This window comes from Bidens hawaiensis, unplaced genomic scaffold (genome assembly GCF_021521415.1).
Source record: "Bidens hawaiensis isolate Kalapana, Puna unplaced genomic scaffold, B.hawaiensis_p1.1 tig00005523_1, whole genome shotgun sequence".
In the NCBI taxonomy this organism is placed as follows: Eukaryota; Viridiplantae; Streptophyta; class Magnoliopsida; order Asterales; family Asteraceae; genus Bidens; species Bidens hawaiensis.
The window spans coordinates 16,810-28,188 of NW_027491356.1; the positions used below are offsets into that span (position 1 = coordinate 16,810).

General features: G+C 35.6%; 2 protein-coding genes across 2 annotated transcripts; one reads left to right on the top strand and one right to left on the bottom strand.

Moving 5' to 3' along the window:
• Positions 1 to 635: 635 nt before the first annotated feature.
• On the top strand, positions 636 to 5,714 carry LOC143630055 (triacylglycerol lipase 2-like). The gene is made up of 9 exons (XM_077099157.1): positions 636 to 821; positions 903 to 1,025; positions 2,218 to 2,358; positions 2,452 to 2,562; positions 4,241 to 4,384; positions 4,490 to 4,530; positions 4,639 to 4,718; positions 4,800 to 4,895; positions 5,392 to 5,714. Exons 1-9 carry the CDS (start codon positions 636 to 638, stop codon positions 5,712 to 5,714), a joined length of 1,245 nt encoding a protein of 414 aa, XP_076955272.1.
• A 236-nt stretch (positions 5,715 to 5,950) lies between these two features.
• LOC143630056 (chloride channel protein CLC-b-like) lies at positions 5,951 to 11,040 on the bottom strand. Its single transcript, XM_077099158.1, has 6 exons — positions 10,545 to 11,040; positions 10,266 to 10,466; positions 10,001 to 10,178; positions 8,336 to 8,868; positions 6,228 to 7,371; positions 5,951 to 6,139 (listed from the first exon to the last, which is right to left on the bottom strand). The coding sequence occupies exons 1-6, from the start codon at positions 10,733 to 10,735 to the stop codon at positions 6,032 to 6,034; spliced, it is 2,355 nt and encodes a 784-aa protein (XP_076955273.1). The 5' UTR covers positions 10,736 to 11,040; the 3' UTR covers positions 5,951 to 6,031.
• Between the last annotated feature and the right edge of the window lie 339 nt (positions 11,041 to 11,379).

The window sequence follows — 11,379 nt, forward strand, 5'->3', positions numbered from 1 at the left end:
GACATGTGAGCTCACACTAATAATGTCTAATAATAATATAGTTCAATACTCATCCACAATGAGAACTGAAGAAATCTAAAAGCTTAGACTGAAAAAAAAAAATCAAATAAAAAACATAGAAACAAGAACAATAATGTCTAATAATAACACGGTTTTCAATTTTAATCAAAACTGCTTATACCAAAGTTATAAAATCATGCAATTTTCAATCCATAATAATTTTCAATTTACCACATATAAAATACTGAATTTTCTTTTTCTCGAAGTATTCCATAGTAAATATAATAAAACAAAATCTCCCCTTATTTAAAGGCAGTAAATATAAAAGGTCGTATAGATTGACTCGTTTTCTTCCATTATATTAACTTGAACCAAAGCATATCGTGTAAGTGTTTAAATTCTTGTTAAATTTGTTACATAAAATATGCCACTTTATTTTTCATGTAATTTAAAGTTTTCTTAAGATGGAAAATTTCATAAAATATATCTTTACATAAATACACATTAAACTGATCCAAAATTTTCAAGAAGTTGTCCACACGCTGACATTACATATACACACACACCACCATAAATACTACTTTGTAATTTTAAAGCATAGTCATCTGTTTCTCATCATTTTCTCCTAACACATCATGGCTGTCGGTAAACTTGTAATATTCTTAACAACCAGTGTATTAACATTAACATTAATTCAGCCACACCCAGCTGTCGGATCACGAACATTCATCTCCGACGGTGCCATCATCACCAACCCACCACCGCTCGGAATATGCGCCTCCGCAGTAACAAAATATGGCTACAAGTGTCAAGAAATTGATGTACGGAATGAGTTTAGTTTAGTTTGGTTGTAATGTTTGGTTTGGTTTGGTTTGGTACTGATAGGGTTTTTGTGTTGTTAGTTGACGACGGAAGATGGGTACATATTAAGCGTTCAGAGGATTCCGACGGGAAGACACGGTGGTGGTGGTGGCGGCGGTGGGAGGAAGAGACAACCGGTGTTGTTGCAGCATGGAGTGCTTGTGGTAATTTTTATAATTGGATTTTGCTCACAAGTCACAAACTCACAAGCACATAGATTAGACTAGGTTACACGTTTACTTAACGTCAAAATAACTGTTTGTCGTTACACTCACAATATGTTGAATTTGATTAATGGATGCGTCTTTGTTATAGATTATTTTATTTTTTCATTGGCTTTTTATTTAATGAAACAAATAAAACCTGGTTATCTTGAGTAGCTGAAGCTCACTGTTACCTGTCGTTCAAAGGTTTACTATGGTTAAACCTTGTTGGGATCAGGTTCGAACTTGAGATTTTGCAATCTTTAATTAAAACAGTACATTAGTTTTATCTAAAATATCACTAACGTTTTATAAAAACAAAAAAATTTCCTTTTGATTACTAAAGGTTTGATGCCAAGCTTTTTAATTAATTATTGTTATAGTTAAACAAATTTGAATTAAAATATTCAAGCAAGCTAATTTTTTCTTGATCAAGGCTTGGCTCAGGTGGTTTACAAACCAACCAATATGAAAGAAGCTTTTGTTAGGTTTTCTTTTGGATCGTTGAGCAATTTGATTATTTGAACACCACACACTTTCAAAAGATGTTAGGATTTTTATATTATATGTTACACGCAATTACTATATATTTGAAATGATTTTTCTGTTGGCAAAGAGAAGTAAAGTAAAAAAGCAAAACAATAGGAGAGTGCGCAATGAAACATGCGTATATTTGCGTGATAATTCACGTCGTCCCATGAATATTTTTTTATTTAGGATAAAACAAGAAAATGGAACACATGCATGTTGCCACGTCATTACCTTTCATTTTGTCCGGGTCATTAGGTGTTAGGCTCCGAATTTGTCTCTATATTCACGGATATTATTAATCAACTTATTTCAGGTTTATGAATATTATTTGATTTTTAATGAAATAATCTCTATTCTATACTATTTCTATAGATATATTTAAAAACAAGTTTGTTTTAGTGACATCCTTTTTAGATATTGACACGTCAACTTTTTTTATTGGCTCCATAATTGTCCTTGACCCATTAATTCCAAAGAACCCGTGAAGGATTTTGAACCTATATTCAAGTCTGACACTCAGTACCAATTGCCATATATTTTACCAATACAAATATTATTTTACTTTACTTTCCCTCATAAATATTCGAACTTATTGTAACATAATTCGAATGTTACGATGTAGGATGGCATGACATGGCTTCTAAATTCCCCGGAGCAATCTCTAGCCTTGATCTTGGCTGATAACGGTTTCGATGTTTGGATAGCGAACACGAGAGGAACCTCGTATAGTCGAAGACATGTCACTCTTGATCCTGACAAACCCGTAGGTCCAATGTTACGTTTTATTGTATTCTTTTGTTATTTCAAGTTGTGTATATATTAGATAACCATGTGATTTGATGCCAACATATAATAGGAATTCTGGAATTGGACATGGGACGAAATCGCAGCTTTCGACTTGCCTGCTGTTATTGCTTATATCTTCCAACAAACGAACCAGAAGGTCCGCTACGTCGGGCATTCTTTGGTAAGCTCTCTCACTATTTGATCAAAATAGAATATATTTTGAATACCAAGGCAAAATTTTAAGCTCCCTTTATATAGATAATTTCTAAATTTGGTAGTTATGGCAGATTTCAAAAGTTACAATTGACAATTGAGTGATGACATTAAAAGGTAACAAGCAACGTAAATTAGTGCATTTAGTGGATTTGTATGTTTTTACATTTGAACGAAATAATGAAAAGTTTGAATCGGGGCTCTAGTTGATAGAATTGGGACCGAGGGGTTGGGGCAAATCGTCAATGGTGTTTGTTACAAGATGTGACTCATTGAGATGTTTCTATCTATCACTTGTATGGCCTGTTAAAGTCATGCCCTTTTTAAGTTTTATGAGTTTCTAACCCCCTTTGGAGCACCTCCAACGGAGGCAAACTTCATCCGTCATTGGTGATCACGGACTTAGAAGGCACTGAACAAGCCATGTTCTGGCTCCTAGGTCCGGCTATCCAAATGAACAACGGGCACTAGTAGTGGGTCCCATTTTAAACGGCCTATTCAATTTTAATAAAGAAAAACAAAATCTTTTTTTTTTTTTTTTTATAAATAACACAGACAGCTCTTTGGGTTTTTTTTTATTTGAAAAAAATAGTTAAAAATTTAAACTTAACTATTTAAATTTTACTCTCAAACTCAACCAACACATTTTCATCCTAGACCATCTCTCGAACTCAATATCAAATCTGGGTGGAGGGTATCCATTTCCCGTTTCCGATACTATACACCCTGCTAACCAGAGACGTCCAGTTGTACCAGTACACCCTCCTAACCCGCCACCTCCCAGTGTTGAACCCATACGCCCTGCTAACCAGCCACCTCCCGTTGATGAACCACTTTCATCTTAAACCATTTCATCAAATGTATTTTTTTCTATTTAATTATATATATAATGAGATATTATAACCAGTTTAATAGCTATTGGGTTTGGTGAGACCTTTACCCGTGAATTACGGTCAAATGCGTGAGAAGCCTTCATTTACAAATAAAGCAATCTGATAGCTTGAGAGAATGGTTGTTTTACATTTTTTGTTTTTTAATATTTATTTTTTGGGTTTTAATTTTCTTTATTATAATGAAGTTAATAATATACTTAAGGTTTGATGATGAAAGGGTTTCATAAATAAATGATATGTTATAACCCATTTAAAAGCTATCTGGATTTGGTAACCCATGACCCGCTTATGTTTTTACTATAAAATTGTTTACTAATTATAAATAATATTTTTTTCTTTTTAAATTGGTTATTAAATTTTAGCATATCCCTATTTTATAGAATTTTCATATCAAATAATTGGTAAGATTAATTTTTAATTTAATGAGATGTTATAACCTGTTTAAGAGATATCTGGTTTTGATAAGACCCATACCCATGAATTTGAGTTAAATCAATGAGAGGCCTCATTTAAAAATCAAGTAATCTGGTGGCTTCCATAAAAGGGGGGAGCGACCACATCGCGACACGTAGGATTTTAGGGGTTTCGTTTATATATATTATTATAGATAATAATATAACACAACTTTTTACTCTGTCAGTTATCATAATACTTTAGTCATAGAGGTGGTTTTCATACTATTTCATGCACCAAAGTACACACCACCTAAAGAGCTAACTACACAAGTTTATGATACTGACTTGCTTCCTGTAGGGAACTTTGATTGCATTGGCATCTTTTTCAGAGGGTAAAGAAATAGACAAGATAAAATCGGCTGCAATGTTAAGCCCGATCGCATACTTGAGCCATATGACCACTGCACTCGGTGTTCTTGCGGCCAAAGTCTTTGTTGGAGAGGTATGTATATTTGATCACATATCCAACTCATGATTCATGAACATGTTTTCTGTATGATCATATGAAGCTCAATATTCTCCTAAAAACATTTATATTTCTCTACAGATTACTATAGTGTTTGGTCTTGCTGAGTTCAATCCAAAAGGGTAAAAATGAAACACCTCAGTTTCACCTTCTTGTTCATGACATAACTATACACATAACATGTTATCAACATATTGTTCCTTTATTATTTTTTATTGTAATACGTACAGTGAAGATGTGGATCGGTTTCTTAAAGGCCTATGTGCCGATCCAAAGGTATCATGTTATGACTTAATGACCGCTATCACAGGTAGATGACGTTTGGACATTACAAGTATCAGTTTAAATGATTAAAGACGATATTTTGTTTGATATTTTTGTTACTTCAAAGGTAGAAACTGCTGCCTGAACTCCTCGACTGTAGACGTGTTCTTGAGAAGCGAGCCACAGCCTACCTCAACTAAGAACTTGGTTCATTTGTCTCAAAGTAAGTTCATTTAGTTTAGTGGTGTGCATGAAGCGAAATAACCGACTTGTAAACCTAACCCAAAATTGACGGTTTGGTTTTATGTGTTTTCAAAAACCGAGTTTTTGGTTCAATGATGACTTTGATTTGGCATGTATAAAAACCAAACAGCATGACTTTTAGAACCGAGCCCCAAGAAAACCGAAAGAACTAATTTAGTTGTTCAAGTTATGGATGTTAACTTTATTTTTGACTGGTGTAGCCCAAAAATTTTAAACATAAATGTTTAATAAATAATTGGCGGAAATTTAGGCCCAAAGTTTCAAGCCCAAAAGGTAAAACCGAAAAACGAACCAAACCCGATATAAACACTGAAAAAGCCGAAACACAGCGGGTTTTAAAATCCAAAAACAGAGTCTTTGGTTCTGTTTGATCCGAAACTAACCCATGCACACCTCTCTAGTTTAGTTTATATTATTCATGAATTCGAATAGATATATAAACATAATATCTGCAGCTGTTAGAGATGGGGTGTTGGCTAAGTATGACTATGGAACTCCTATCTTCAATATAGAACACTATGGCATTCCAAGGCCTCCAATTTATAACCTTTCAAATATCCCAAAAGACTTCCCTCTTTTTATCAGCCATGGAGGCCAAGACGCGCTTGCAGACAGTAAAGATGTTGCCAATTTGCTCGATGATCTCAAGTTGCATGATGAAGGGAAGCTTAGTGTGCAATATGTCAGGGAGTTCGCTCATGCTGATTTTATCATGGGTGTAACGGCTAAAGATGTTGTTTATGACAAAATGGTCTCGTTTTTTCAACGAAACCAATAGCGATACGGATATGAAGATATCAAATGTGGCATGATCGTTTTGCCCTCGGTGGCAATAAGCCATCGGTTATTAAATATGATTATTACTAAAGACATCTTTACATCTTTCATCTTTTGATTGATATGGATGAAATTCTTTCATGTAATATGATGCATGGCTATAACAAAAAAAAAAAAAAAGCTTGCTTAAAAGAATGACTTGATTTGATGTATAACTGACAAAACAACGCGATCTTTACTCTTACGTGCATAGACGTTTTCGTTCGTGTGGTACCTTCTTTAACCTAATAAAAAATTACAAAATAATCACATGGAGATTTAACACACCTTTCTAGTTTCATATGATTTTTCCAAATGAGGAAATGCACTTAAAATGTTGTGGGCTCTCAAGTCTTGCCTGGTCAAGATCCCAACCACTGGTGGCACCTGTGACAAGATACATTAGTAACATTAGTCCCTAGTCCATAGCAGCATAATGCTTTTTTTCATTTCTTAATGTAGAAAGTTAACTAACCGTAGGGCCGTGGCATTTCGGTAATACTAGCATGTGACGAAGCCCAACTTGTCTAAACTGCACCAAAGCCTTGGCAACCGACATGGTTTCCACCACTGTGTAAGGTGTCGTGTTGGTAAGCGGATGCAAATCTACATACATTTCCATTTCCTCTTTCGTAACCGCTACGTCCTCAATCGTGCCCCACCGTTCCGCCACCTCAACCCAAGTAAACTTCTCTCTAACCTCCCACTCATCGGTCCTCCTCCTATCTTTCAAAAACCATTTCTTCTTCAACACTAACAAAAGATGGGCTCTTAAAATAAGCCCATGAACTTCACTCATCTGGCCCACACTGGGCACCATTGTGGTATCAACAACCGCGAAAGCATTATGGGTTGTGTTCCTTAAAACATCAACGATCCGGCCCACTTTCTCAATCCCAGAAAGAGTCACCATTGGCGGCTTAATATCAGCTAACTCGCCAACGGTTATATTTCTCATCCAGGGCTCAGGGTTACCTTCCAAGAAAGGTAACCCTTTAAGCTCTAGTATGATCTCATAAATGCTAGGATTAAAACAATCTCCAACAGTTTTGGAAATCAAAAGGACAAGCATTGTTATAGGGAGCAAAAGAAGATTGTTGGTCAACTCAAGGAATATTACACAAAGCGAAACAGTCATTCTCATTGAGCCTGCCATTAATGAGGCTGCACCTAACACCGCGTATAGACCTTGGTCAATGGTTGTGTAGGGGCCCATTGCCATACCTAGCAGACGGCCATAAGCTGAGCCCATTAGGATTATTGGGAGGAATAGACCCGAGGGGACCGCGATCCCAAATGTGAATAGGCCCAATATGCAATAAAGTGCAAAGAAAATGAGAAGGGAAAAAACACTGTATTCGCCAGGTGTGTTGGTTGAGAATATGTTACGGACCGCATCATCACTGGTTGTTAGGAGGAGAGTGGCTAAGTCGTTGTAGTGTCCTTTCGGGCAGTTAAATTTCTTGAAGTTCCCCATTCTTCCGGTTGTTGGGCACTCAGAATCTATAGCCGATGGGTGGCATGGTGTACAGCTCGCGAGGAATGGAAGCCCGTATAAGCACATGGAGGTGAATAATGAGACAGTGAGACTTAATAAGATTTTGGCTAATTTCCCTTTTCTGCAAGAAAATGTGACAGCTTTAGTACCCTGTATGCAATTTCAGCAAGTATACAATTAGAGGTAGTAAAAACAGCTCGGGTGACCAGTCAAAAATGGTTTTGTGTTACCGTAAAACCAGTTTGGTTTGGTTGACCCGTTAACACTTTTTGTGCATTGTCTAAATAGTACAATAATAATAAAGAATTTAGTACTTGATAAAATGATTTACAATGTTGTATGCATTAAAAGGTACACTTCAAGTGACTTTCAAACTGTTTGACCCGCTTACCTTTTATCTAAATATTGTTGGTGTAATCTTGCGTAAGTATGCGGACCTAGTTGTCGTATTTATAAACCTAGGGGTTTTTGAGTTAGTTTTCTCCTATTCTTGTCTAACAAGGAATTGTATGGTTATAAATAAGGTTTATTTGTAATCAAGCATAACAATCAACAATACAATCAAGGTTGAGACTTAAAATCTGATTGTCCAATAAATGTACCCGTTAAACACTTATAGTGCATTTTCAAAAAGTACAATAGTAGTTAAGAACTTAATGTTTGATAAAATGATTTATGAGGCTAAATGCATTAAAAATCCACTTTAGAGTGAATTTTAACAAGTTTGGCCCATTTCTCTTTCATCTAAATGTATTGACCCATTAACACAGATTGTATGCATTAGAAATACATTTTGGTGACTTACAACCTGTTTGACCCGTTTCGTTTTTAACTATCTTAACTCATTAACACTTTTTGTGCATTTTGTGAACAGCACAATAATGGTAATAAAGAATTTAATATTTGATAAAATGATTTACAAGGCTGTATGCATTAAAAATACACTTTTCAGTGACTTTCAACCTGCTTGACTTGTTTCCTTTTATTTAAATATCTTAACCTGTTAACACATTTTGCCCACTTTGATTTAAACAGTTGTCTGTAATTCAATTAACTACATTAAGCGTGAACTTATAAACACTTACGCGTTAATGACGTTATAGAGTCGGAGGACCTTGTGCAAGAGGTAGTTATAAAGGCTTCCCAAAACTCCTCCAATGATTCCAATGACAGTTACAGGGATGAGATCAACAACATGGTATTTTACCGAAACGCCACTGACGTCAAACATAATAAGCCCGCCTTCGCCAAAAAGCCCACACTCTCCTGTTTTGCAGTACTCCATGAAAGCTCTAAGAACCACTACCACAACTGCAGTGCTGAAAAAAGTTCTCCACAGAAGTGCACTTCTCCACCATGTTGCCACCTCTTCAAGTGCAAACAACACACCGCCTACTGGCGACCGGAAAGCAGCACATACACCTGAAGAGGCCCCACAAGTTATGATGTCTCGTCTGTCGCGATCGTTGTTGAAGTAACGAATCCATCGCCATCTGATCTTGTAGTTGTCCGGCCCACCTTGACCGAGTAATGAAGCTATGCAAGCGCCAATGTGAACCAAAGGACCTTCTTTTCCTAGGTCCAAGCCTGCAGACACAGCCCCAATGCTTCCAAAGATCTATATGACCATGATTTAGAAGCAGTATTAACAACATGACAGATTTTTTATAGAAGTAGATGGTTTATGATTGAGTACTTCTGGTTCTAGGCATGGCTGTAAAAAATCATGCCTCGCCCAACCCATGATTTTTAAAATTATTGTGACTTAAGCCCAATAACCATGAACAATATTAGCCCAATCCATGATTTTAAAGGTTAAAACCTTATTAAAAAAACAAAGCCACAAAAGATTAGAAGCCGATTTCAATCGATCATCTCTTTCGTTTCGTTGGTTAATTATTAGTTTTCATTATCCATTTGAAATGACGTTTGACATGCTTTTGTTGATTATTAAAATTTAGTTTGATTATCTCTTATTGTATATCACCCAACCCGATCCGACCAAAACCAGACCAAAGAAAATACTGTTTAGCGATAAACAAGCGACCCCTATTGTTTTTAGTTGACTTAAATATTTTTACTATTCAATTTAAAGGTTTGAAATTGATTTAAATACACACTTTTTTATATTGATTATCCATTCTTCATATTTTAATTGATTTCAAATTATTCTTCGTTTCTCATGCTTAAATATTTATATTACATATATTTTAAAATTTGATTATTGTATCTTATATGGTTAGACCTATTGACACGCCAAACTTATTTGCGATTAAAATAATAATTATGCTTATAATATTTCTTAAGTTGTGTCAGAATCCGGGAGTTTGCTATGAATTAATGTAACTTTTTGAACCTTACCGTTCTGATCCGAAAAATCCTAATCCGTTTTAACCTAACCTAGCTCGTGTGACAAGTGACTTGGCAAGTTCAACGAACCCAAACCAAGTCCCATCTGCAAGTTTGCTGCAAAGGAGTTGGCTTGAGTTCGCCTGCCATCCAAAAAGAACTTCCCTAATTCACTTGCCACATCAGTGAACTCCAAAAAAGCATTGTCAGACTTGTCATGAGTTCGCTACCCTTGTGAGCGAACTTGCTAACAAAAAGTTTTAAATAATAAAAAACGCCTAGTTGCACTTACCTCGATCCTAAGCCATTATTAAAAAAATTCACAACATGATCACTCTTTTTTTTCCATCTAATTAATTTACAACTATTGTTAGTGAAACATGATGAAAAGCTATACATACCTTAACAAACATTGTTGTAGCACCATACATATCAGGAGTGTCAACACCATTCAAATAAGCTTTAATTTCAGGAATGCCAGGCCCGGCTGCAGTAGGCGCGAAAAACACACATAGAAGAGTTGCAAACAGTGTCAACATGAAATTAACCAGAGTCATGAACAAGAACCCCATCATGTATCTGCATCAACCATAATCATACATACACAACAAATAAGGACCAATATCAAGATTCTTAAACAGCTAAGAACTGAATTAACAGAATTACCTTTTTCGCTCTATGTATTTTACTACTGCCAATAATTTGTACCCTGCAATGTTCTCAATAGCAAGATTGATGAGAGTTGTTATGATACCGGTCAAAAGCCCAACCAGGAAAGCCAATAACCATTTAACGAATACATACTGCAACACCTGAGCTTGTGATCTTGTTCTCCAATCATGCTTAAACAAATCATTCTCATTAATCCTAAGATTTACAAAATAAATAGATTAGTTTCTTATCTACTGTTTCATAGAAAGCAAGAAAATCTCAAATGTAACTTACTCGTAATCCAAGCTTTCGTTGCACGAAACCTTGGTGCCAACGAGAGCAAGTGGACTAGAAGAAAGTGTTTTGTTTCTCTTGAGAAGCGGTTCATGTAGCGTATTGCTCTCAGGGTCTTTTGCTTTTTGATCGGTTTGTTCTTCCATTTTGGTTGTTGTGTTTGCCGCATATTTGTCTAAATCTTTCTCCATTTGATCAGATGCAGATGCAGTTGGAAGTGATTATTGCAGCGTGATTCACGGGCATATATATAGCTTGGTTGAGGCTAACTAATCCATGCATATAATGCAGTCAAGATTGTTTGGTGCCACCAAAAGACCAATCATTCTTTTCTATCAGGTCTAGGATAAGAGCAGCAAATTGTAACATTGTCAAGTGTAGCTATAAAATAATAAAAACTGGGGACCAGATGTAACATTTGATAATGGTTTGTTTCAGAGTTTTGGTAGCATATGAAGCAAAGTGGCCTTTTAATATTGCATACTGTTCAAAATCGAAACAATATTCCACTACCTGTCGAATCATTTACATGAAATGGTATTTTGCTATACTTTTTGACTAAAAAGAAGTTACTCGGTATGCTCTCGTAATATTATGTACTTGGTTTAGAAAAGTGTGCCCGAAGCGTAAGCCGCTAGACGGTTTTCTAAAATGCTCTCAGCATTATTTTAGGACAGTAAGCGCCTTGGAGTGTTTCACACGCTTTAAATCAAAGAGTATCAAATAGTTGCGGTTTGTTGGAGCATTTTCTTGATCACAATAAAGATTACCAATTTTTTTTTTGAACACCAAAGGTCTTGACATCTGGGATTGAGATTACCTGGAAAATATATCA

Coding starts and splice junctions, on each gene's coding strand:
- LOC143630056 (XM_077099158.1), bottom strand. CDS start 10,735: ATGGAGAAAGATTTAGACAAATATGCGGCAAACACAACAACCAAAATG. Junction 10,467..10,544: donor AACGAAAGCTTGGATTACGA/GTAAGTTACATT, acceptor TGTAAATCTTAG/GATTAATGAGAATGATTTGT. Junction 10,179..10,265: donor AAATACATAGAGCGAAAAAG/GTAATTCTGTTA, acceptor TGGTTGATGCAG/ATACATGATGGGGTTCTTGT.
- LOC143630055 (XM_077099157.1), top strand. CDS start 636: ATGGCTGTCGGTAAACTTGTAATATTCTTAACAACCAGTGTATTAACA. Junction 2,563..4,240: donor GCTACGTCGGGCATTCTTTG/GTAAGCTCTCTC, acceptor TGCTTCCTGTAG/GGAACTTTGATTGCATTGGC. Junction 4,719..4,799: donor CTTAATGACCGCTATCACAG/GTAGATGACGTT, acceptor GTTACTTCAAAG/GTAGAAACTGCTGCCTGAAC.